The 27,474-nt window shown below is 35.2% G+C and overlaps 1 protein-coding gene across 3 annotated transcripts; it reads left to right on the top strand.

Annotated features, from left to right (window-relative positions):
• Window positions 1-1,702: 1,702 nt before the first annotated feature.
• On the top strand, window positions 1,703-27,261 carry LOC103721452 (succinate-semialdehyde dehydrogenase, mitochondrial). Of its 3 annotated transcripts, none has more exons than XM_008811674.4 (20): window positions 1,703-1,880; window positions 2,080-2,193; window positions 3,608-3,707; window positions 5,394-5,442; window positions 8,182-8,269; window positions 8,375-8,485; window positions 11,244-11,306; window positions 11,425-11,535; window positions 12,495-12,560; window positions 12,665-12,742; window positions 15,482-15,559; window positions 19,164-19,230; window positions 20,846-20,931; window positions 21,259-21,291; window positions 21,428-21,460; window positions 24,179-24,279; window positions 24,617-24,702; window positions 26,464-26,570; window positions 26,649-26,726; window positions 26,835-27,261. In XM_008811674.4, the coding sequence occupies exons 1-20, from the start codon at window positions 1,818-1,820 to the stop codon at window positions 26,880-26,882; spliced, it is 1,560 nt and encodes a 519-aa protein (XP_008809896.2). In that variant the 5' UTR covers window positions 1,703-1,817; the 3' UTR covers window positions 26,883-27,261. The 3 variants fall into 3 exon arrangements, with proteins under 3 accessions (XP_008809896.2, XP_038980748.1, XP_008809899.2); XM_039124820.1 differs by lacking the exon at window positions 1,703-1,880 and adding an exon at window positions 1,899-1,972; XM_008811677.4 differs by lacking the exon at window positions 1,703-1,880 and adding an exon at window positions 2,268-2,423 and having other exon boundaries at window positions 2,106-2,193.
• Window positions 27,262-27,474: the final 213 nt, after the last annotated feature.

Genomic DNA, 27,474 nt, shown 5'->3' on the forward strand with positions numbered 1-27,474 from the left:
CATAAAACAAAATGATCACACACCATATTTGGGTTTAATCATAGTACTATTATGAACCATACATCTAATCTATTTTATAAAATAAAAATACGCAATCAGTAGAAGCCCATATTTTAAAATTATTCTAACATAAGAGATCCTGCATTATATTATGAGAGACCACTCGATCATCACTATTGTGTACAATACATAGATGATTATGATTGGCACGCTAGACCTCTCAAGCTCAATCCAGGCTGTTGAAAAGCGCAACTCCCTCGTAGCAACTTTATTACAATCTGCATATTGGAAGAGGTTCACTATTTAACAATGAGATGGATCATGTTATCCATGAGGTCTGCAACTCTAGATAAATAGAGGCTATGGGATGCTTGAATGTGGTGCATGCCGATGCATTGCACCTAGTTGCTAGCCAATATAGGTGAGATGAACTTCTAAATAGTGGATATTATGTTACTTGAAAATGTTTAATGGTCATTATTTTTCAGGATTATGTGAAAAAATGATCAACAATGAAAATATTAGATTGTTATTTGTACAAATTACCAATATCTAGATAAGAAAGTTTTTACTAACCAATGAATGAATAAGAGTGTGTGTTTTCAGCAAGAAATTAATTCCCAAATATTAAATTTATTTAATAAATATTGTAGATAAAAATGAGCAATCACCATTCTAATTATATAATAACTATTATAATACGATAGTGTTTGAGGAACCGTCGTAGCTGTTGTTACTTTAAACTGCAGTGATTTTAGAATAGAGGAGCACGGATGTTATATACTTTTTAATATAATAGTAATAATAGTTTACTATAATATATAATGGAATATGATATAGAAGCATTGGATATGCATATGGATCGAGTTTCAAAAGTAAACTATCCCTTATATATAACTTTAAATTGGGTTGTGTGTAACCTTATAGTTTAAAAATCTCCAGTAGCATATCTCTACTTTATGTGGCAATCGACCAAAATTTATAGTGAGATGCATGGCTAGCCATACGAATAACACACTTGGAAGAAGTAATCTTGCCAAATATTACTATTTTACAGTTGTTTTGTTTTCATATTTGAGTAATTACTAGAGCCCCATATTGGAATAGGTTTTCTATTGAGCAATATCCAGAGAAGGAACTTGGGATCATAGCTACCGGCCAGTATGGATGAGAAGAAAAGGCAGCTTTTATATTAGATTTTAAGTTATTATAGACTAAATTGTAGCATGCGATATGCAAGCGACTATAGATAATAAGGATCAAGAGATCAAAGATAAGAAAAAAAAATGGCTTCTATATTTATTTTTTATTTTATATTTGAATTTTTATATTGTTAAAGATATGCAATGGATGTTGTTCACATCGGTATAAATGGTATTAATGGGCTGGTCCGCCATCAAATTTCATTGCTCAATGTACAATAGAAATTTAGTTACTAATTTTTTTATTATGATTTGTTATATTATTATAGTGTACTCCAAATTTCACGAAAATTTTCGCTTGATAGCTATTAAAGTTTATTGTTAAATTGCTTTGTGCTTTCTATTGTGTAATTTTTTACGTTACTAAATTTTAATAATAGTTAGGAAGACAAGGGAGGCGTCATGAGTTCGTGTTATATTAAAAACTAAAATAGAGGAAGAGATAAAGTAGATAGGTTGCATGTAAGGAAAAGACAAACCAAATGACAATGGTAACGGATGATGACGAACACTGTAGGCTCAAATGCCAGTTTCCTTGGTAATATTTTTTTGATATAAATCGGCGGCAAAGAGAGGACTAGGAGGGTGCCGTAGTTTTGGCCGATTCACTTCGCGATGCATCGCGTAGCTCTCGTCGCCCGCCACGTCCTAACCCCCTCCCTCTTCTTCCGCCGCCAGGCAAGCTCGTTTCTTCCCTAATCCCCTCGTCCTCCTCCTCGCCAATCCTTTCGTCAATAGCTCTCAATTCCGAACTCTCTCTTTATCTCACAGTTGATCTTTCTTCCTTCCGTCCTCCAGTCTTCTTCTATCTTGGCATGATTTTGAATCGCTATGAATCGTCGATCGAAATGAATTTTGATAATTTTTCCCCTGGCAGATGAGCATGGAGCCTGGGGCGGCGATCAATCGGGTGAGGGAGTCGGGGCTGTTAAAGACTCAGGGACTTATCGGAGGCAAATGGATTGATGCTTATGATGGGAAAACCATCGAGGTCAATCGCTCAAAGCTTGCATTTTGTTATTTTTTCAATTTTCCCTTCTTTATGTGCTCATTTTTTGCATGAAGGTTGGTCGTTGAAGTGTTTCTCGGTACTACGATGTTGTATCTGGTTGACGAATTTTAGAGTGAGAGGTTTGCTACTTGGTTGTAAAAGAAGAGCTGAAAGCTTCCGGAGATCTTATCATGCAAATTCATCTGGGGGATTGGGAAGATCGCATCTTGGTTGGAGTTCGCTACTCCTAATGAGCTCTGGAGCTTTTTGGATCAATTTTAGGACGATGTGTTTTCATTTTAGAGCTGAATTATGAATTTTTGAAGTACTGGCACTATAATTGCTCACTTTTTGTTTGGTGTCATGAGTGTCCTTACGTTTTAAAGTGAGAACCAAGATGCAAATCTATATCTCATTTGCATCTGTTAATACTTTAAAATAGATCACCATAAGTTATGTTACAAGCTGTTGATACATCACTTGAGAATTTTGATCAACAGCAGGTGTCAGCATTTGTTGGCATGGAAGGTGCCGAATATTAATGATTTCTTCAACCATATTGTGGACAGGACCTTACTTCTGCCTCCGAGTGTTCTCATTCAGGTCTATCTCATTCAGGTCTATCTTTAACTTAGCGAGGACGTGAGGGCTTGAACGGGGGGAGCATGTGAGCGTGTGTTTAGTCCTACATCAATTTTGCATTGGGTAAATCTTAGGTACTTATATAGGCCAAGAAACTCAAAAAACACCTTCTGGCCAGCTCTTTGGGTTGAGGTCCTGTATTGTTATAGTGTTAATGCTGAACATTGACATGAATGACAATGTTATCATCAATTGATGAATTGAAAATTTCATGAGTATTATGAAATCTAAGTTCCTGATACATCAAGAACCTTGAAGCTTGAAGTGTTCCTATAGAATTTCTGAAGATGGGACATATCTAGATATAGAAAACACTGATAGATATAGCACAGTTTGATGGTAGTGAGAGGTCCGGGGATTTGAACAAAAGAAACAAAACAACTAATAGTTTCAAATGTTTAGATAATCTTTTAGATCATTTATAAGACATGCTAGGATTTATGAGCAAGAAAATCTTATTTGTTCATGATATTTACCTTTCATCCTTGAAGATGAGAATAAGGGATGGATTTCCCACCATGCAGGTTTTCAAGTTTTGGAGATATTTCTCTTCTTTATTTTATTCCTTTTTCCCTTATATTCTGGATGCCACATACTCCGAAGTCGGAATATGTCCATGAAATGCTTATGTTTTTTATTATTTGCTTAAGTATGTTCTCTTTCATTTGACAATAAATGTCTAATTTTGATCTCTTAAAGAAAAAGGGCGAGAGTGTTAGAATAGAAATTAATAGTTTTTCTTCTTCCTTTTCTTTTTAATTGGTCGTGGCAGGTGCAAAACCCTGCTACTGGGGATATTGTAACAAGTGTTGCATACATGGGCAAGAAGGAAACAACTGATGCAATATCTTCAGCATACAACACATTTAACTGTATGTAATTTTAAAAGTGATTCTTTCTAGTTTTCCTATTTCTCTTTGAGAAGTTGAATTCTTCTGAATTGCATATGGCTTAACTATAACTCTCCAGGAAAGAGCCTTACTAACCTGTTTCACATGATCCAGACTGTGCATATGGTTGCAAATCTGTTTAGCAACCACAAGCAGTAGCAGGTAGCAGTGTATCTACCGCCATAGCCTAAGTGTAATATTAATTGAATCTTATCAATTACATGGAAGACCTGTAGAGGCTTAAGTATAGTTTGGGCTGAACTCAGTCAACCATAGTTGTTTGGTGGCTTAGCCTCATTCTATAATGAACATGGCTCACAATTAGAAGCATTTCTCGCATATAAATTATGCTTGATTGCTTGGGTGCTTTTGTGTGGATGGGCATATTCTGATGCTGACATGCAGTGCTCGTCTGGGTATGCATTAGTTGTTTGTCACATGCTTATGTGGAGTTGAATTTCATGTTTATCACAAAACCAGTTGAGTTGGCTCATCTAGTCTCCTTCCCATGTTTCAACCCCACATAAATAGGAGGATTGTGAATGTTTCCTTTGAAACAGTAGAAAGAATGGATGCCTAGAAGTGTTTTACTAGTCTAAAAGGCTTGGTCTCCATGTGCAGTTTCTTTTGGGAGAAGAGAGTATCCTCTAATATGATTTCCTATTGACTTTTCATGATGTCAAAAATGGGGTATCTTCAACTAAATGGCCAAGAATTAGTGAATATTGCATCAGGATTCATTTCAGACTCAAGAGTCAAGATTAATATTGGTTTTTCAACTCATTGTTACCCTCTACCTTTTTATTTAAAGCTCTGGCTGGCATTTTAGTGTTTAATGGTTTTACACATAATAGTAAAACAGTTTCATCTTCCCTTATTTGAAACTCCTAGTACTTGCTTGATGTGTCTCTTAAGTATATGCATAAGACTTAAATGTTTAAAGGTGTTCTGTAAATGTTCATCATGATATGTTTGTAACATTCATGGAGTTAAAGAGGACTAGCTTGTCTTTTCTTTTTATTTCAATGGCTGAGAACGATCCTCTACAGGATTGATTCTGAGGGATCTCAGTGATTAATCATGCTCTAGTCTTGAGGTTTTATGTCATCCACCAGAAAAGAGGACTGGCTTTGTTTTCTGGATGGCATGCAAATCTTTTCAGATATTTAAACATGTCTATGGACTCGAAAATTTCACTGTATCATGGTATTATGAATATAATTATATCATGTAAGTTTTAGAATATCATATAGTTGTTTTTTTTTTCTCTTATATTGGTAATCATCACTAATCTGACATGTATGCTCCTTAATTCATGAGGGACAGATGGCAGATCATGTGTTTTCATAATATTGAAGAGTTTATGGATAATATCTACTGAATGTCATGCATAGCATGGCAACAAATGTTTAATTATGGTTGAAGAAATCTCCATGAAATGCATTGTTAATGGATAAGTCGCTAAAGTGACTTTCTCCTTGTGCATCTTATTTTTTGCATTATTCTAGGTAAAAAGTTTATTGCATTCACTAATCATTTTTTCGTACCAGTCTTGTGAATTCCAATACAGACAGCAAATTGATATGCATATTCTTTTCCATCTTTATGATTTTTATGACTTTTCTTAGATATTTTTGATTTACATTAATTTTTCCTTTTAATCATCAGCTTGGAGTAAACATACTGCAAGTGAGAGGAGCAAGTGTCTAAGGAAATGGTAAATACATTTTCAGACATTTTCTGTCTTTGCTTAATATGCTTTGTCATTCTAAAAGTTTTGCTTACTTTGTTTTTTATGTTTATTATGAATCTGAAAAAAACTAAATGATGGATATGCCCTCCAAGAGTGGAACTTGTAGTTGAAAAAAGAATCTTCAGGTCTGAAAAAGCACTAATACATAGTGGTTATATCAACCACTTTGAATTGGTATTTTTATCATTCATATATAAACAATGTGCATTTCTTGACTCATCTACCAATTGTTACTCGGATTCAAAAAAGTGTGCAAAAGTTGCCAGGTGGAATGACGTAGGTAAAGAGGGTACTCTTGCCTATGATAAAATGTCAGTTTTGACTTAAAATATGCAGACATCAGTTTAAGAAATGTTCTGATAGATAAAGCATGGAGAAAAAGATCAATTTATTATTGTTTATAAGAGGCCTTAATAAATGATCAATTTAATTGCTCTTATGCATGCATGAAGAGGATAATGCAAGATACGAGGGAATTATTTTGTCTATCAAGCTATGGATATCAGTATGAGGTGATGCTCTTATAAGAGCAATTAAAAGGGTCAATATGTAGATGTTATTAGTGTGACTGTATGTGTGTGCATGCGTGCGGGTTTGTTTTGCATGTGTACATGAAATTCATCCATTTTTGGATAAATGCTAGCGTTGAACTTAATCACCATGATAAGTGAGGTAGCACTCATCACCAGGCCCTAGCTGACAACATTAGGAGAATGCTGGTAGAATCTGATGACGTAACAGACGGTTTTCAGAAAAGTAATCAAATTTATTGTTTTGGTGATTTGGAATGATTGAAACAATGAAGATTGGAGATCAGCACTTGCAGAGTAAAGGGGAACATAATGGCAGATAAGCAAAAACCCTTAAAATGTGATTGCATGTGGAGCACTTATAGAAGCTGAAAAAATTGAAGTTGTGGGCTGCAAATAGTTCCAGTCGAGCATCTAACTGATCAATTTGGAATTCTGGTCCATATAGAGGCCATGGAGGTGAGTTTGGTTTGAAATTAAGGCCTAAAATCATATATTGGCTGATATTTTTGTGGTTTTGGAGTTCACAGCAGATACACTCTCAGGGACATTCCAAGAAAGTGTTAGCAGAGTCTTTTCAAGTTAATATCTTGATATTCCTTTTTTATTTCTTGTTTTTTTTTAATTGTTTGTTCTTATTTGGAAAGATATAGGCATTGGAACACCTCTATTTTTAATATCTATCTTATCTTAGGAGTAATAATTGGACTCGAATGGGTAACTGCTTGGTTCTTTAATAAGTCTCCAGAGGTGGATAATTAAGTGGTGGAATTGGCCTGTTTGGCAAAAGAAAACAAAAGGAGGAAGCCAGGATTAGCTGCTTCATCTTCTTCGTATTATCACATTTTCGTTTTCTGTTCGTCTCTTTGTTCAGTTCTTTAATTGAATTTCTTTTCTTTATTGGTTGCTTGTCTGCAGAATGTATCTAGACACATGTAATCTGACTTTTTGGTGCAACATTTTCTATCCCTGGGCTTGCTACATTCAGCCCAGAGAGTTAGGCCTGAAAGTTTTTTTTTTTAATTTTAAAATTCCCCATGAAGTTTCTGGCTTTAGTTATTAATGTTTTTCTGATCTGATTAGGAGGTTTCGTGAATCTGCTCTGGCTCCTTCATTGGTTCATTTCATTTTATTTTGTTTTTAAAAAAATCAGGGATTTATGCTAATCTTAATTGATGTAGATTCCAAGTGATTTTGGATCTGTGTACATCTATAGTATATACAAAAGCACTAATAAATTTCTGTCCAGAAATGATCACAACATTTTAGTTTAATTGAATAATCTTGGTCACCTAAACTACTCTCTAAAGAAATCCTAATATGACTGTAATTCCAAACACTGGAAGAAAATCATCGTTAAATTACAGCATAGCTTTTGCAATCTTCTTGACCCAGAATATCACCAAAAGTCGTGAGATAGCAATTCTGGATCTTGGAGTCCAGTCCGACGTGTGCAAGATCGTCAACTACCAATATTTATGAGAAATGCCTTTCCAAGAAATTGGAAGAAAATTGTCACTTAATTATTGTATTTGTCTGATCTTGGTCTGCAACATGTGGTGTTCTTCTATTCTTAGACCTTGGGCTCTTACTGATTTACTATTCTCTGAGATGTCAGGCTTCATGTGTGAGAAAGTTAAATTTCTGCCGATGTTTGTTTGACCAATCTCTTAGAAACATTAAAGCTGAAGATATGTGAAGAAAAATCCTGATTCAGAAGACGACCATTGAAGGCCAATAGATTCAGGTTAAGGTTGATAACAATTTTGAAACAAGCCTTGAGTCAACTATCTGGGTTTTGCTTTTAGGATTCTCAGCCCAGCCATTGCTGTTATGGGTTTTAGGGTTATATCCTCTATCATTCCATGCTAGATCTAGGTGAGGATAACATGGGCTGTTATTCTTCATCAGTCATTTAAAGGCTGTTCGAATATGGAAGAAATAAAGAGGAAAGCTAACGTTTTCTGGTCTGTCTTCTGCTACAAAATTTGATTTCCTGTACATACTGTTAAACACTTCATTTCAGCATTTTCATGGTGAAACTGTGTCAAATATTGACTATCTTCCATCCACTGAATCAGCTGTCATGTATATAATGTTGATCATATACCTTTAGCATCATCATAGAAAGTGTTATCATTTGACTGCTTCTTGGTTACATTTGTTTCTAAAGGTATGATCTAATGATTTCCCACAAGGAAGAACTCGCACTACTTATGACTTTGGAACAAGGGAAGCCTCTAAAAGAGGCCTTGGGTGAGGTATCTTATTGACTTTGGAACATGGGAGCAATTGTAAACATAAGTGATTTCTATCAATCATAGATTACTCTCAAAGTTAAAATGCTATTGAAACTGCCTCTGCAGGTTGCTTATGGTGCTGGCTTTATTGAATTTTTTGCTGAGGAGGCAAAACGTATATATGGTGACATTATTCCTGCTACACTAGCTGATCGCCGACTATTTGTATTAAAACAGGCAACGGACTAATTCCCATACATCTTTTTAATTTGATCTTCTCTTCATATTTTTTGTTCCCTTAACCTATTGTCTTTTAGCTTCATTTTAGATAATCTCCAAGTGGCTATACGTTCACTAGATGAAAAATTTACATTCTTCTAGTTCGTGGACTTGTTATCATCAAATAATCTGACTTGCCATTTGTCTTTTAGAAGTCTTTTACTCATTTCTCTAAATGATCATGACTCATAAGGCTTAAGGATGTAACCAGAATATTTAAATATTGTTGAATTGTTCAAGCGGTCTGTTTGGATGCTTAAAAATTTCTAGTAGTTTATTGCCTTTCAGATAGAAACCACTACTTTCATTTTATTTCCTAACATCTAATAAGAGGCTGTCTTCTTGGATCCATTCTTTCATTATTACTTTTAGTGGCCTAAGTGACAATAAAGAATTACTCAAAGATAACAACATTTATATGTAGATCTAAAATTTACTAACTGTTCATAACACATGAGCCAAAAATCTAAGGATGCTGCATGACTGCAAGTGGCTAGCTTGCTTAATGAATTCTCTTTGAACATCCACAAGCTTGTGCACTATATGTATCTCATCCATCTTGGAGTTTATAGACTACTATGCAGTTTCTGGTTTGGAAAAAACAGTTATTTATTCTTATAAAGAAGAAAAAGAATGTTTATTTATAATGTTTTAGATTCAGCTTCTATAGACCGTTAGAAAAGGTCCAAGACATCAAATAATTGCTGGAAAAAGCTAGCAGTTAAAATTATAAAATTAAGTAGAACTCCGATAAGAGGCAATTTAGAAATAATGGGGGTGACAATTGGTTTTGTTAGCACCTATGAAATATTGCATGTTATAACTTCTTCATTGCCATGCCTTTGGCTGAGCAATCTAAATTGAAGTCTTAACTCAAAAATATGGAGAAGCTGGCTTTTCTTCAGGGCCATGTATTTTTTTTAAAAATAATATATGTACCAAAATTAATTTGTTAATGATCAGATACTGTGATCACTTTGCTTGAAAATGAGAATGATCTCATTGGCATGCTAATGAAACATTAACCAAATGCAGCGTTCACAGCTGGTGGTTTGATTGGTTTCATGCAAAAAAAAGGTAATGGGACCTCTGTAGGACATCATTCATCCACACGCTTGTAAGGTACTGATGCTGGTTAGTAAAAAGAGCCATATAAAGGACATAGATCTTACAAAAATGATTTTATGAAAAAGTGCTGGATATGGTTTTTATGGATCATTGCTACATCATAGAAGCAATATAATATTATGAATTGACTAAAAGTATAATGCAGTTATTTGGATACCATAGTTGATTCATACTTTGGTTTTTCTGTAACTATGTGTGTTGTACATTTCTATCAACTTTTTATTGAAAGTATTAATAAATTTTTGACGGTTAACAATAAGATTGCCTGTTAAGATTCTAAATTTATAGTCACAGAAAACGAATTTGGACAGAAGGGAATGAAATTTCTGGATGCTGTTGAGAAGTGAGGATATTAGGGAATATATTTCAGAGTTATAAAGCCAAGGTAAGAACATAACTGGGTCATCACACCAAGCAATGGCCCTTCTAGGACCCCAGATTGCCAGGATCATAACTGGGTAATGGCCCTTTTTAGAGCCAAGATCAGAACAAGGGTACAAGTGCCAGTATGTAGTTTGTTTAAATGAACGATAGCTAATAGGGAAACTAATTTGTAGTGGTAGCTTATTACATGTGAGATGTAGAATCATTTGTGATAATGGTGAAATATTAGACTGCTCTGACTACAGTAGTGCAAAATTTATGAGCTACTTAACTATGACTCAACTTTCTAAATCCTCTGATTTTTTCAGTTCATGCTGATTTCATGAGCTAAATTGTACAATTATACAACTTGATGGCGGAAGAAAGGTCAAGTGGATATATATTTTTTAATACACTAAGTACATGTTGTAGTCTAAGATTCAAATGCTAATATACAGGTAGCTAGGTGTTAAAATACTAGGATGATCAATGTTAAAGATGATGAAATTATGGAAATAGTGGACAACGTGATATAGAACTAATTGAGATGGTTATACGTGACTATGTGAGAGAGACTGGAAAGTGGAAAGTAAATTTGTAAAGGGAGATAAAATACTCATTGGACTAAAAAGATCATGAACAACCTGAAAATTCCCAGATAAATGCTGCAACAAGGGTTTTGAGAAAGCTCATGATGAGAAGGTTATTCGTACTACTTCTACATATGGACTAGTTCAAGTGACTGCCTTTATTAGCAATCATGCTGACCTGTTTTACATTAAGAATCTTAGGGGAAGAATGTGCTAGGGGATAGGCAGGTCTAGACGTGAATGTGAATCAAATGTGCCATTATAAATAATAACTTTCATCACTGTTGTGCAGGTTTAACAGGTATGCCACCAGTTTCAAATAGTTTGCACTTTTTCTCATGTTTAATTACAGCAAGCATTTTTTGGGGTTTCTTCTAAGGGAACTTTGGTTGAGAATGAAAAAATATAGGTAGGATATGACTTGTATCTTGTGAAATCGTGTTTATCAAAGCTTTTGTTGAGATGGTGCTGTTTAATATTTACTTTGGTTTGCATTTTATCTGATCTATTCGTTTTTTTCATCTTCTGTTGTTCTTTCATATGTGTATGCTTTGTAAATTCTAGTGATTTACCACCAAGCATAGGTTTTTCTCCAAAAAATACCGTAATTAGTGTTTCTTTGATGTGTCTTGCAGCCTGTAGGAGTAGTTGGCGCAATTACCCCATGGAACTTTCCTTTAGCCATGATTACACGGAAGGTCTTTGTCAGCTCTTATATGTCCAATTTTGACAACTATTCTTTTCAAAGGAAAAACTATGCTTGTCCTTGCACATGGCTTTCTTTGTCTACAAGGTATGTATTTTATGATGTATCAGGTTGGCCCTGCACTAGCTTGTGGCTGCACCGTTGTTGTTAAACCATCAGAGTATACACCCTTGACTGCATTAGCTGCCGCTGAGCTCTCTCTTCAAGCTGGAATACCACCAGTAATCTCTCACTTCTATATTCTTCTTTTTGGTCACTTGATTTTTTTTCCAATGCAATAATATTTTTTAATCAAAATTTGGCTTCAAATTAATAACTCAAAAGCCAATTTGTTTTCAAAGACCCTTGAAACTTGAGGAATAAGCATTGGAGTGAATTAACAAGTGAAGCCAGTTACTCGGGGTATGGCAATCTTGACTTACAAAAAACATGTAACATATGGATTTTACAACATTTGCCCATTAATATAAATGCAATATGATATAAAATAGGCCTTATGACACATTGGAAGGGAGAGTGGTAGTGGATCACAGTTTGGATGTGTGCGGGAATGAGGATGTGATGATGCCTCAAATTGGTCTAAGGTAGGAGTGTGAGAGAAGTGTTCTGAATTGCTATTATTTTGGACATAAATGTTGCTTTATAATTTGTTCACTATCAGATTTTTAGTTTTTTTTCTAACCCAGCAGAACTGAGTCTGTAATCTGTATAAATATGTGTGTGCATGCATATGTATATAGATTTGTATGTGCATCTGCGTGCATGTTTATGTGAGGGTGTTCATATGTGGATGATGTAAAGTGACTGGTGCACCTCATTCAATTAAGTTCAAAAAACAGGTGCTGCATCATGAAATACCTAATCATGGGAAATGGTGCCCTGACTAAAAATATTGACAAACTACCTTTTATTAGATGGACAAGCAGTGCACTTTATCTTTTTTTGGTTCCACATTTTCCATTTCAAAATAGCATATTTTACGCATCCATTTGTGCTGTACCTGCTTAGGGTCCAAATTTGTTTTTCTTCTCATCTGAACTTTCAGATTTTCAATTTGTCTTTTACTGTTTATTTTTGGAGTATGCTATATTTTTTAGTGATTTTGCACCTATGCTAGTCCATCAATAGATGTCATTAAACTTTTGGTTATATTAATTATTGTTGGCTTGTTATCATTTAGGGTGTGCTGAATGTGGTGGTGGGCAATGCTTCTGATATTGGGGATACTCTACTCCAAAGCACCAAGGTTCTGTCTTTTGTTTGATTTTTTCCCTTCCTATATTGTTCTGGTCTTAATGCAGAGTTAGGAGCAGGGAACTGTTGTATGTGACATGTTTAGCTTTCTTTTAGGTAAGAAAGATCACGTTCACTGGATCAACAGCTGTTGGGAAGAAATTGTTAGCAGGTTCAGCAAATACTGTTAAAAGGGTATGTTTACCGAAAGGAAAAGTACTTCATCCATAAAATGGTCATTTTATGCAGTAGATCAGTATTTCTTACTTTAATTTGAGTTTTTTTGCAAGGATTTTTCACATAAAATTCTTCAAAGATTGCAAAAGTTCAATACAAGATGTTTGTTTACCTGATTTATGCATAAATATGCTTGGTAATGATTTGGCTGTGTAATTTTTGAATATGTGCATACCATCTACTTTTGAAGTGTTAAATACAAAGTGTCTTTTTTCTCTATGTATTACAGATTCTATTTGTAGAATGCAAGCTTGTTCAACTAATTATCATGCCATTGTAAATAGATGGAGTTTTGGAAAGAATATGCTTACCTATCAAGGATCACCGAATCGGTACGGGGTGCCGTACCGGTCAGCACCCGGTACGGTTCAGTACTGGTTTGGACCGAACCGAATCGGGACGAACCGGTTGGCCCTAAATAACTCCCATTTGTGGGAGTTCTCTTTCTTTTTGAATTTTTTCTATAAATTTAAGTCTAATGTGATTTTTTTTTGATGTTTTCTTGATGTTTTTTTGATGTTCTCCACAAGGATCGCCGAACCGGTACCGGGTGTATCTTATTGCCGGATGATGCATCTTATTGCTTTAAAAATGATACAAATCATAAAATGAACAACATAAAAAATCTTCAAATCAAGATACAGTCAATTACATACTTTTGAAGTCCAACAAACATACATAATGATATCTAAAAATAGGAACGAGTGGCGATGCCTCTCGTAGATATCCGGATCATTAACATAATCAGGAGGCATATTAAATACCCATATAGAACATATAATAAGTTAAGGGAATTGATTAATAAATTAGTAAGTTACTAAAAAAGGGATTTGATATTATTAGGGCTTCTGATGGGCCAAGGTTGCTCTTGTTGATTTTGGCTTGCCCAGGCCCAAGTTGGCCTAATCAAACTGGGCCATGGGCGAAGCCTGGACCTCTAATTTTAGGCACAGAATTGTTTTTGGCTTGATTTGGATGGTGTTTAAGATTTTTTGATAAAATATTTATTTGTTGAGAAGGGAGATAAATAAATAAAAATAATTTATTTTTATTTTCTAATTGTTGCGAGTTTTAGGCCGAATTTGGGCTGGGTGCAGGCCTAGTTATTTTGAACCAAGCTAGGCCTAAATGATTTGAGCTTTAGGACTGGCCATCTTGAACTTATGGTTGGCTGGCTCATGCCCAACATTAGCAGCCTAGGTACTACGTGCTTCCCTCTCGTTTCATGGCATATGAACCTCATACTTTGGCATTACCACTATTACCCAAGTGGGGTAGACTGTAGAGTATCTTCTATGTTAAAAGTAAAAATGAAATATTTGACTTAAAGTAAAAAGAGAGGAGAAATTTGAAGTGACAAAAGAGAACCATATAAAGTGCATGACATGATATTAACCCTCAAGTGACATGAACTGTTTCGTGTCTTCTCTTGGTTTTCTTGTTTCACATCCTCGTGTATTGAGGAGATTAAGTGCTTCCACGAACAAATTATAAATATCAAAAGGTGGCTGTCGGGCCCTGTCAATCAGCTCCAGAGGAGGATCAATTTGATGTTTCTTTTTATGTCTGTTTGATGCTAAATTTTCATGTTAATTTTCCTCATCTAACCGAAGTTAGTTGAATTTCTGTCCAAACAAAATATTTTCTATACTGCAAATCGAAACTTGTAAAACCTAATTTAACAATCTCAGTTTTTTAATAAATATCTTTGACAGTCTTTTTAACAACTTTCTACCTAAGGGAAAAAAAAAAGTTTAATGATCATATATTAAAGTGCATGTGCTTGATATGCAAATATGAAGGCTCCAGTTTGTATTCAAAATTTTGAAAATTTAGGAAGCCTTTCTGCATGTGTAGGTTATCCTAGTCTTCCTCATGTATGATTTTGGTACCTAAATTTCCATGTCCGTGTATTGATTACCTTTGTGTGTGATGTCTCTGTTATTTTTCTTAAAATTAAGTCAACCTTGTCAAGTCTAGGTTACTATTGTAATTATGGAAATACCAAGGTGGTTGACCCATACACAAGGCAATGATTGAGTGCTAAATTCCAAACACTAACCGTTGTATTAATAAACGATACATCATAAGAACTTAAAGCTTTTTGATATTTTTTTGTTCTACAGAGAAGCTTGTTTTCCCAACAAAGTGGTATAAGAACCTTTACTGTATGTGGAATTTTCAAGCATAAACTCTATGGACATAACTGCTTAAAAAATGGAGCTTTTAGAAGTTGAAATTGAAAGATCAAACATCATTTGATCTATCAGCATAAGCTGGAGGTATGAAAAAATGAACCTTGCAGTCATAATGGGTACTTTACTGTTATGTGATGCCTCCTGCATGCTGACAGAGTGTCTTTATCTGATTTTAAACATTATCCTTTGCTGCTTGTTCATGTAATGAATACTTTTATCTAAGCCATGCTATAATACTTCTCATTTAGGGTGCTTCCAGTGATTGATATTATGGAGTTAAAATGAATATATTGTCCAGTTATATTTTAAATCTGTTGGAGATGGATGCTTTAATTATTTGAACCTGAGCCTATTTGGTCACATGGTCCTTTTGTTTTAGAAAAAAATTACTTCCACCAATTTATCAATTTCTACTAAGTTTTAGATTAGATTTAAAAGCCTGTATGATAATTATAACATTAGATTACTTACTGCTACTTATGAAATTTTATGTTTTCAGATATCTTTGGAACTTGGTGGAAATGCACCCTGCATTGTCTTTGATGATGCAGATCTGGATGTTGCAGTAAAAGGCGCTGTAAGCCAAAAACAGCATCTTGATATTCTTTACCAGAATGTTATTTGTCAATATATGCATTTCTCCAGGTTATGTAAGTTGTAGTTAAGATTTTTCATAATAGTAATCAAACTATGTAAATTGTTTGGTACTGCATATTGATCACTCCTTGGGGTTTTCACTGATGATGGTATCTTGATATGTTGCAATGAAATTGTTGCTGATGATAAATCAGATTGCTGGATGATAAATTAGGGTGCACACCTTTTTTTATTTTCTTAATGATACTTTCAACTTCTTTCTAGTGCAGCTAAGAATTATTTATAAATTAAAACAATAATTTAAATCCCGAACTAGTGTATTCAATCAAAACTGTGAGTTAGAAGTTCTACACGTTGTTTCGTAATGAAACTAGGATCCTTGAAAACCAAGAAATCAATTTCTATGTGGATACCCAGAATCTTTCCTGAAATGCAAAGTTCCAAATTATGCAGCAGCCTTTATAGAAGGAGGCCAAAAACAACAAAATATTAAAATCTCAACGACTTAATGACTCATCCCAATCCAAAATAGATCTAAAGTAGTACTTTTTCACGCTGTTCCTACTTAAAATAAAAGAAAGCAAAATACAATAAATATATGATGAACTGATATTTTGTTCACCATAACTATAATCTTCATTATTGGCACTTTGGCATACAGTGTATATCTTATGGTAGGGCTGTCTCTCTTTGGACAAGTCTTGTTGCATGATCTATCCAAGATAAAGAGGGTCTCTTGGATATAATTTAGTATCCTATAATTTTGTCCATATGGTACTTATATATGTGTACAATCAGTATATATTCTTGCTTTTCCTATGAAAATTTGGACATAAGTTGGTTCAAATAGAGTATATTATTCAAATTATTTCATGCACATGCAGCACATCCATGACCTACTTAGGGTGTGTAAGAAAGGATTTGAATGCCATTGGTATGGCCTGTGCCAACCATTGGGCAGAACTACACAGGCTGGCAGATAGTGGCAATGGTTACCTTTTTGGGGTTTTTTTAATAGTACTTTAAATTCCTTTCTAGTGCAGTTAAGAGTTGTTTTATGAATTAAAACAATACTTTAAGCCCCTCCACAAAGTCATACTATCAAAAGTATGAGTATGCATACTCAATACTCTGGGATGTATCAACCTCATAATCCATCATCATTATCTTAATGTCAATCCTTGATAATGATAGTATGTAATCATTCATTAAATTTTAAATGCTTTTTCTGAGACTAAGATTTTAAAACAATAAGACATGTATTCATGTGTTTATGTTGATCTGTGTCATATTAGACAAAACACTTTGGAAGCTAAAATATAAGACTGGTTCGGCTAGACTCAAGAGTCAAGATACTGGTAACGTGTGGCCTTAGTCTTTTAAAAAGTTGTTACTTTGATCCATCAAATTCTGTCTAAATTCCCTCAGGCACCTAGGCAGCCAGGTCACCTACTTATTGGACACCTAAGTCACTTGGCTGTGGCCTAGCTGCCTTGACAACCTTGGGCCCAACTGAAGAATACAAAGTTTGTTCAAGTTGGAAAATTGATTTTATTTTGATATAGTTTGAATTTTAGATTTTCTTAGTGGACTCAATTGGGGATTAGTTCCACATTTACATGTAATAGTTTTTGTTCAAGTTGTTTGCCAGCAAGTCATAAATTGTCCACAACCTAGAAAGAACCTTGCATATTTCCCAGGCAATGGAAGGGTCAAAATGAAAGTGTTTTGAACCTTTTGATTTGGTTTTGGTCGATACTGAGCCATGCTAAATTAATCGGCACCCTTTGACTGCAGTATAATTCGATACACTGCCATATTTACTTGGGACATGCACAGAAGCAGAGCCAAGGATAGGCTGGATGGGCCACTTCTACTCACATATGTATGCCTATTTTATAACTGTATAGCCATATATACAGCCGTTGTTGCCCTAATTAAGACTTGCACGTCTTCTATAGTAGCGGCACAAAATTAGCACCTGACTCGTTGCATTTTGTCCTTTAGTCTGGCAAGCAGGCAATCTCTCATATCTATCGTCACATGGAAAGGAACTAAGCAAACATTTTATCCTGTCCAAAAGTTGCAACTGTAATTTCATCAGCTATGATCCTTCCCATGCTATGCAAAGGCTAGAGAACATGATTGGATATTAGCCTAGCTTTAAAAAGGACTATTTTTCTCTATTTCCTAACTATTTGCACCTACATTACTAGTTAATGTTATCTAAATTTATCGATCTTGTGCCATTATCATTTATTTTCAATGCTATTTCTCAAAATATGGAGTAGTTCATTAATTGCAAAGAGAATAGTTATTGTGTCATAATAACTTCAAAATACGTTAGTGATAACATTAAATCATGTAATAGCTTATAGATGACAATCATCAAATTCACATTGATGATTGAGGATCAAATATTTTTTTAATAGCATTAAATTTATAATTTCTACTAGTATTGCTATTCTAGAAAGCAAAGCTATCAGTATAGAGATGTCCTAATCATGTGCCATCATATATTGTTAGAATGGACATAACAATCAAATGTAATGCTAACATGGTCTGTAATTGTTTTAGAGTATGGCCATCATATAAGGTGTTATTAAAACCATGATTCCTATTATCCGTTGGACTTAATACTGGCAACAGACTAAGGGAATTTTTATATTTATTTATCAATAAATTCAAAGGCAAGTTAATAAGTAAATATACTCATGTTTAGCAGATAATATTCCGTCCTCCCTCTCTACATGCATTGAAAATCCTGGCTCCACTTTGTGCATGTCCGCCCCCTGCCGCCACCAGCCAGGCATGGTATGTGCCATTGGCATGGACTGCCCCTTAAAACCTCCGGTTTAAGCCCTTCACATTCACTAGAATGCTTCCTTCCGTATGCAATTGACATTCCTTGGCATTATTAAGTTAGCATACATCATACTAGATATTTTGGAAACTTGACCTTCCCTTAAGAATTAGTCATCACAACTACTAAGTTATCTAGAAGAACCCAAGCATCTTTTTATGTTTGATTTTTGTATGCTAAGATGATAGTAAAAATGCAGTATAGCTAGCTAAAATTTATACCTGTAAATTCTCCTTGAAGCCTCTAGATGGAACATGTTAGTTGAGTGTCAGATGCTTTTCTTCCTACTTCCTAGAGTGGGTGCTTTAGCCTTCAGCCATTTCCACTGCTCAGTTGCATGTCCAAAAGATACAGACTGGATCAAGGTGTGGCTCTTTTCCACCTTCCCTTGAAAACATGGTGGGTTTCATTCTACATTTCCAAAATATGAAACATTTCTGCATAGGCCTTCCCAGATTTAGAGAGCATTATATTTGCTCACTGGAAAAGATATAGACATAGATTGTATGATGATGAATCACAGAATGCCTTTTAATCCGTTTCTTTATGCCATCTCATACTGTGGCTAGATTCCATGGTTTTCTTATTTATGGTGTTTAGACAGATTTTGATAAGAATGAGCGGTATATACACATGCACAACATTTTACTATCAGTTTTATCTGATTCTAACCTAGTGTCTTACCAGCTCTAAACATCCTCTTTATTATTGATGTTTTCAGCTTGCAGCAAAGTTTCGTAACAGTGGGCAAACATGTGTTTGTGCAAATAGAATACTGGTGCAAGAAGGTACATTTGTTTTCTCCTGTATGCTACTATATTGTTGGGTTTATTTAAGTTCATGACTTCATTGCATATTTTGTTTATATTAGCAGAATGGCAAATAGTTTTCCATATTTTGCTTTGTTATAAGTTATATACTAAGAACATTTGTCATATGCTAGAACAATGTTGTGTTTAATTTATCATCAGAGCTCATATATAGAATGGATCATCTTTCTTGTAATTAAAATTCATTTGAGTTCCGCACATGCAATGCACATGGACCAGGAGGAGAAAGGGATGATGGAAGTTTCCTAGTGTAAGAGATAAAACATTTATACTATAAAAAACCTTAAAATGACGGAATTGCGCCAACTTTGAGGCCCATGGTGGAGTTGAACTCAGCAGTGGAGAAGCACCCTGGCCTAGAGTTTGCATTATATATAGTAGAAGATATATTGTCAAAGCCCTTGCTTATACAATTACAGGTGTCAAGCAACCAAAAAGGTTTGCTGTTGATTGCTATGTGCTTCGAGATACTTAGATCAAGACCAACGATTTGGATTCTCTATTAATATGGGCTACAAATGCATTTTAGGTTTAAGCTTTGATTGTACTCTCCATTTTAGGACAACCCGATGCATGGCACTGGGCTTCCAGAATTTTTTTTGTAGGCATTTTAGATGTTGTAGCTCACATCAAGTGGTGATATCTTCAAATCACAGCATCCCATATTTTAAAATTTCTCCTAACTGAGATTACCATTAAACTTTAGTAACCGCACTTTGGTCTGACTACCTACCATTAAACTTTAGCTCACTTATGTATGTATGCATGCATGCATAGATGTGTGTATGTATGTATGCATGTATATGCAATTCAAACATACTAGAAGATCTCATGATGACTTTGAAAAGTAGGGAGAAGACTTCTGATACATGCTTTGACTTAGTATATATCCATTTATAGGACAGAAAGTCAAGTGGATTCATTAAACTAGCAAGCATAGGAAGATTCTTGTTCAAGTTTAATTACATATACTTGTCCCTGCTAGACTATAAACTATAAAGGATTCTTATTTGTTGGTTTGGATTCATTGAATTTTGCTGAAGATCAGATAAATGAACAAATATTATACAGCTAGCTTGTTTGGTTGAAATACAGTATTCTCTTGCACTTTACTGTTTTAAGGACTTACATGCAATCTGTTTGACTAGATGCTTGAGATCATGCTGTACAACCTCTCATATTCCACTATCCACGTCAGGCTTCTTGGAGAGATGCTTCTAGTATATTATCATATTATGTGCTGCTGGTATGCATGTCTTTTAGATCTGTATATTTTGTCTATGAGTGGTCTTGCTGGGTTTTTGATTGGCTATTAGTGCTTTAGTTCTTCCATATTCTAAATTTCTAATTTATAAGAAATTAAATTTGATAGCGATGATGTGCTATCAAAATTACTGCTCATTCTTTTTTTTTTAATAATAGAATTGCTGAGTTACTCGTTGGCCACCATAATTATTCAAACTTCCTGTAATCGCTGAGCTTTTTGAAGAATATCACTACGATTGTTCAAAATTCCTGCTATTTATTTCACTACTTCTTGTCCCGTTAAGAATACTCAACCCCTTATATGCAGGCATTTATGAAAAGTTTGCAAATGCTTTTGCAAAGGCTGTTCAGAATTTGCATGTTGGCAATGGCCTCGTAGAAGGCATAGCTCAGGTACTAATTTCTTTCATTTGGTGCTCTATCGTCCTGGAACTCAAAACTGGAGTCATTTTGGCCTACCTTTATGACCATTCTTTTCCTAAAGTGTATCTATTTTGACACTTAGAAATTAGTTTATCTTCAATAACCAATTTTGTTGACTGGTTTTATGGAACAAATAGTTTCTTTCCATCCATGCATAATATGGCATCTTCTATTGTGTTGCAGAAGCATTTGATTGTGCTTTAGCTTAATTTTTCTTTTCTAAAGTGAACTTTATTTCTAAGTTTCGTTTGATTTCTAATTACTTGATCACGGAATTTTTTGGTTTTCTTTGTACAGGGCCCATTAATCAATGAAGCTGCTGTAGAAAAGGTGATTCATGCTCTTGACATGACATATTAATTTCTCTGATGTTAATTTTGTTAGTAAGCAATTTATCTTTAATTGCTAGAGCTTCTAAACAGTCTAATCACATGTTTCATGCTGTATTTAAATTTTCATTTTGTAGGTTGAAAAATTTATCAAAGATGCCACTTCAAAGGTAATTTCTAACATCAGTATTAATAAATCAATTTTGTCATTCAAGTTATTATAACTTACACATACCTTATAAGGCATCTATAACCTTTATGGTCATGTTTGATTGTGGAATAAGATGGAACTGACCTTCTTGAACCTGCTTTATCCCACTTATTTCATTTATTCTGATCAAAAACTCTATTTTGTGGAAAGTTCATGGTACCACTTTTTCCATTTAACCCAGAGTAAACTATTCCACTCTATAGGTTGAAATAGTTCGCTCCAAGTTACAGTAGGTGAAGGATAGTTTTGCCGATTTGCTTTAGGCTAAATTATTCCACAACCAAATAGGACCTATGAGTTTATTTGGTTATAAGCAATCAAACTTTCATATGGAGGTAAAACCTAGAATCAGTGATGCAAGAGTCTCCAATTATGCAGCCTTGCTATTCATCTAGAAGATCAGGCATGGTTTGCAGCCTTATGCACTTAAATATAGATGTAACAGATCTTGTAAAATGTGTGAACTAGTGGGTGAGAGAAGCGCAGATGCTTAAAATCACGTGCCATGTCGCTATTGTATCTATATCTAATATTGATACTCGTTTGATACTTCTCAGATACGTATCCGATGCTTGTGTTAAGTATCCTATTTTTCAAAATTAAAAAATACTCTTGAATCTGGATACTTTTTGGATACACTTAGATACTTGCAAGGGTAAATTTTGTAGTTTATAATATTAATTTTAAAATATGGAGTATAGATTATGGTTTATGGAATAATGACCAAATGATGACTTAATGCTATCGTATAAAGTGGGACTAATTATTTGCTAGGCTGCTATACTTTATGGATGCTTTTTTTATACATATACATATATATGTATGTGTGTGTATATGTATATGTGCATGCATGTATTTTATTCGTAGGTACATATATATATGTACACATATATATGCATCTACATGTATATGCATATATACATTCGCCGTACTAGTCGGTATTGTACCATACCGGTACCGAACCGGTTATCATACCGTATCGACACTCGGTATGCTGAACTTTACCATATTGTACTGCGTACGAACACTATAATAGGATGGTACCGATATGGAGCCGGTACCGAGATGGCGAACCTTGTATACATATATACACATACTTACGTACGTACATACATATATTCCTTGAGATATTCTGGCTATATTGTGTCCTACTTTTTCATGACTTGCTATATCGGTATATCTGTATCATGTCATGTTTGTATCAAGCATCCATATCCATGCTTTACAGGGGGGAGAGTCTTGAAGGATTATAATCTACACTAAAAATATTTGGAAACAAACACTCACTATTTCGGAGGTAATTTAACTATGCATCGAGTGCATGCAAAAAATATGGCACAAAAACTGCCACATGTACACAAAAATACAATAACACATTAGTTTAAGTTGACATTGTTGATTATGATTCGTAAATTTTAAAATGTATCAATCAAAGTTCAATTTTTTGGGTGCTTGTAAATCATAGAACATATCAAAACGTGGCATTGATCCATTGAAATCCTCTCTTTATTTTGTGACCACCTATTGCGATAAGTGACCTTCGAAACCAGGTACTTTGTCTGTTTTAGGCCGTGATCGATAGTGTGGATCCTTAATTCATCATTGTTTGTGCACTGACAGAATTAAAGCCTAAATCCTAGCCAAGAAAGAGTACTCATACCCTCATTATCATCCCCCTGCCCCTGCCGCCAAAAGGAAAAAAAAAAAACCCAATGTGACATATATGGGAGACTCATCTTTCCCCCAACTGTATATTTGCATTAATGCTGTCTTAGCTAGCAGGTCAGTTTTGTAGTATATGCTATGCCTATCCCATCCTTAAAGATCATTGTGAAAGCATCCTAATATAATAGCAGGGTTTGGAGACTACATAATCCCCATAAACAGGTAATGGTGAGTAATTTATACCATCATGCTATGAGGTCAGTTCACCAGCAGCCCAACGCCTAGCTACTAAATGTATAAGGATGCCGCAGTGATGTTAATGGACACTGGCTCTCGAGGATATTGGTAGAGAATTGGTTCTTGCATCACATCATAGTATAGACACTAGTGCATATATATATGAAAACCATGGAATGCTGTACCGGCCCGTATCGGCCGGTACGGGCCAGTACGTACCAGGTCCGGTCCTAGACCGGTACTGGAACCACTAAAAAAATCGGTATTTCTCGATTCTTTTAGCCGTACCAGCCGGTTCGGAGCCCGTACCGTCCGGTTCCGAGCCCGTACCGGCCGGTTCCGGCCTCGTACCGTGCGAACCGGCCGTTCGCACCGGTACGATTTTTTTTTATAGAACCACAGCGCCTCGCGCTGTGGTTTTTAAAACCATCGCGTACCGGCCGGTACGTACCGGACCGGACCGGTACCGTACCGGTCCGGCCGGCCACCGGTACGCCGACCCGGTACCGGTACGGCGGACCTTGATGAAAACTCTTGTATGGGGAAAGAATGTTTGTCAGAGAAGGCTTCTGCCTGCCCCTGGCAGACATATTGTGATGTGTTGTTTATTGCATTTTTCATTTTTTTTAAATAATCTGGATGTGAAATAATTAATGTCATCTAAGGCATGTGGTGGGCTTCCTTCGCTTGAGATCTCTGACTCCTAGTAGCATAAATCTGCATTGGATTATGATTCTATATAACCTTGAAATCCCTATTCATTATCTTTTAACAGGGAGCAAACGTTATACTTGGGGGAAGGAGACACAGTCTGGGCATGACATTTTATGAGCCTACTGTACTTGGGAATGTTAATGATGAAATGCTCGTATCTAGGTGAAACTCCAAAACCATTTATAACATTCATGATGGCATGCCTTGGCTACTATTTTACTTTGTGATGTTGGTTAACTATAGTCTGTGAATGGCTTAATTTTCATCTGGAAAAGCTTGCACTGACAGCGTAGTATGCTTTGAGAAATTTAAGCATTTGTTATGGTTAGTTGATTGTTTCTAGTATCCATCCTCATGAATCTTATAGTACCAAAGCTAACATTTCATAAGTACCATACAGTTATCTGATTTCTGTGATCCTTTAGAAGTTTCATTTATAAGCCTTATTTGTTTTTGTTCTGTGTTTTTTTTAATCAACCAACAATTAATATGCTTACAGGGAAGAAGTATTTGGTCCAGTTGCACCGCTCCTGCGTTTTAAAACGGAAGAAGATGCTATTCATATAGCTAATGACACAAATGCAGGTTCTTACCACACTTCAGTGCACAAACTTCTCTATTTCAGGAATCTGATTTTGGTCAGCGAAGTATTAGTTCGATCTACTCTATACTTTGTTGCTTGGAATTCATTAACTTTTACTTCTTGAACATTAAATATTATCTGTTTCATCTTGCCACTGTATAATGCCTTTTAAGATTAGACAAAATATGTAAATCCTCAAAATCATTTAATTTGTCAGAAAAGATAACAGAGTCAGGCTAGTATGATGTTAAAAATCATAGTTAAGATAGCATAGTTAGTGACTTTTTATTTGCTTTCTAATTTTGCAATCAACATGGCTTTCATCAATGTATCTATTTTTTTAAAGGGAATATTAAAATATTGCATTCTTTAATGGGTAACTGCAGCATATGTTTAGATAGTTCCAGTTTTAACTATTCAAGATTATGATTTAAGAGCTCTAATGTAGTAGGCTTGATTGTTTCAATTGTTTCTCCAATTATTTTGCACATTGCAGTTAGTATATCATTTGTTGTGAACTCGTCAGGAATGTAAGACTTTTTTGGATATTGATGAGCTGTAATAAATTGTCTGAAATGGTAACAGAAGGGCTTATTTAGTTCATCCTTTCTGAAGCACCTGGGCTTCAACTTCCAAGAAGAATTTATTACAGAAGTGTAAAAGAATCACTTTTAAGCATGTACCATTCCATGGATTGAGAAACATGCTTAGTAAAAAGATAGTACCGGATCTACATTGGAATGACTTAAGGTTACTATACTGTTGCCTTGAACTTATGCTGCTAGTTGTTTATATCTTCTTGATATGTCTTCCTGTAGGCTCAGTGTGGCTACATGAGAGGTAACCCATCCCTCATAGACTTCTCCCAACTGGTCCAGGGCAAGAGCCCACTTACCAAACCAAGTCCAAATGATGACCTTCAATATTTGCCACAAAACAACCCTAGGGTTTTCAGTATTTGTTGCAACAAGGATTCGAGCTCATACCTTGGCCAATAAGACATGAATTCAACCAGCTCATCTGCTATTCACCTGCCAGTTGCTTCAATCCAGCATGATTTATGTTGTATGTAAGAAGTGGTGTAGCTGAGACTCCATAGGGTGCTGACTGCCTCCTTGGAAAAGTATGGAGAGGAAAGCAGACCAGCAAACCTTGGTACAATGTAAAGAATGAACACATGAAAAGCATTATTGTTCTTCATGTCTAAAAAGTTTGCATATTCTCCTCATCATAAAAATGATAAGAGGAACATTAACACTGAATTTCCTGCAATTGCATGCCGTCCAACTCCATAACATAGTTTTCAGTTTCTGGTAAAGCATATGCTGCCTTTCACCTCGGAAGATACTGTTAGATTGTGAAAATAAACTATAATCAACAATATTGTTTGTGTATTTAATTGTATTCAAACAAATGTATCATGGAAAAGTTTTCAATGTTATGGAAAATAAAGAGATATAATCATAACAGAGATGGAAACTATTACGACACCTAGAGAACCTTCTATTCCCTTTTCATTTTGTTTTTGAATACTGTAAGCATAAAAAAAATGCAGAGCGCTGATATGCTCTAGTAGTACTGCTTGATATTGCACAATGGTGTTTGGCTGAGCTAAGTATTCTTTGAACCTATGGTAGAAGGACCTAAGCCTCAGGTAGGCATATAGATGTTTAATGGAATCTTGTAGCCAACTTCGTATTGGTGTTTATATTGTATTATTTCTTATATTGCACTATATGCTATTTTCATGCATAATGGCACAGGGCTTGCTGCTTACATATTCACAACAAGCATACCTCGTTCTTGGCGTGTAACTGAAGCTCTTGAATATGGACTTGTTGGTGTAAATGAAGGACTGATATCTACTGAGGTGAAAATTTCACAAACATGGCAGTTTGTTCTCAGTAGATGACAATAATTATTAAATACCATTTGTTCCATCTTGCAGGTGGCACCATTTGGAGGATTTAAGCAGTCTGGTCTTGGACGAGAAGGTTCAAAATATGGGATAGATGAGTATTTGGAAGTAAGTGGATAATAGTATTTTTCCCTAATTATTTCTTGTCAAGTTTTCCTCCAAGAGAGAGAGAGAGAGTGTGTGTGTGTTGACATGTCTTGTTCCCTGTGCTTGTAGCTTAAATATGTCTGTTTGGGGAACATGAAGGAGGCTTATACAAAATGATAGCAGAAAACCACTCAGCTGGAGCTAATGATGGCAACTACTAGTTACGATGGTAAGCGTTAATCATAGTTCACTGAGATAAGGAGTCAAGTTTATCGCCTTGTAAACCTAGTGAGCTGCCCACTGGTAGGTTACCAGATAGTGGCACGGCGCTGGGTTCAAACAAGTAGTTTCTTTAATCGCGAGTAACTTGTAGATCAACCTGTTTGTTTTCCTTTTTCATGTATTTTCAAGAGAAGGTTTTTGTATAAATAGTATGTAGATGGTAATCCTTGTAGAACCTAAAATGCAAGCATCTACCATGCTAGTTTATGTCCAAATTGAAGAGCACCAGCAATCCAAATGAAGTACCAGACTTTGGTTGCTAGACTTTGCATTTCATACTTTCTAAATACACTCTGTTTTGAGGAAATGAGTAGAAATTAGGAGATGCAGCAAAAACGGATTTGTAGATATGGTTATGCACTATGTGCATAAATGACAAACAGTGGCTGGTTGGGACAAACTATGCTGGTGCCAACATAGACCATATCATGTAGGTAGGCTGCCATGAATCCAGTGGATGATGATGTAAACAATAGAAAGTACATCT

The sequence above is a fragment of the Phoenix dactylifera genome, chromosome 1 (genome assembly GCF_009389715.1).
Source record: "Phoenix dactylifera cultivar Barhee BC4 chromosome 1, palm_55x_up_171113_PBpolish2nd_filt_p, whole genome shotgun sequence".
Classification (NCBI taxonomy): domain Eukaryota; kingdom Viridiplantae; phylum Streptophyta; class Magnoliopsida; order Arecales; family Arecaceae; genus Phoenix; species Phoenix dactylifera.

What these genes read in the sequence shown, in the direction of transcription:
- LOC103721452 (XM_008811674.4), top strand. Translation starts at nt 1,818, where the DNA reads ATGCATCGCGTAGCTCTCGTCGCCCGCCACGTCCTAACCCCCTCCCTC. An exon ending in AGCAAGTGTCTAAGGAAATG is followed by an intron (nt 5,443 to 8,181) that starts GTAAATACATTT and finishes TTGTTTCTAAAG; the next exon opens with GTATGATCTAATGATTTCCC. An exon ending in TCGTAGAAGGCATAGCTCAG is followed by an intron (nt 20,932 to 21,258) that starts GTACTAATTTCT and finishes TTCTTTGTACAG; the next exon opens with GGCCCATTAATCAATGAAGC.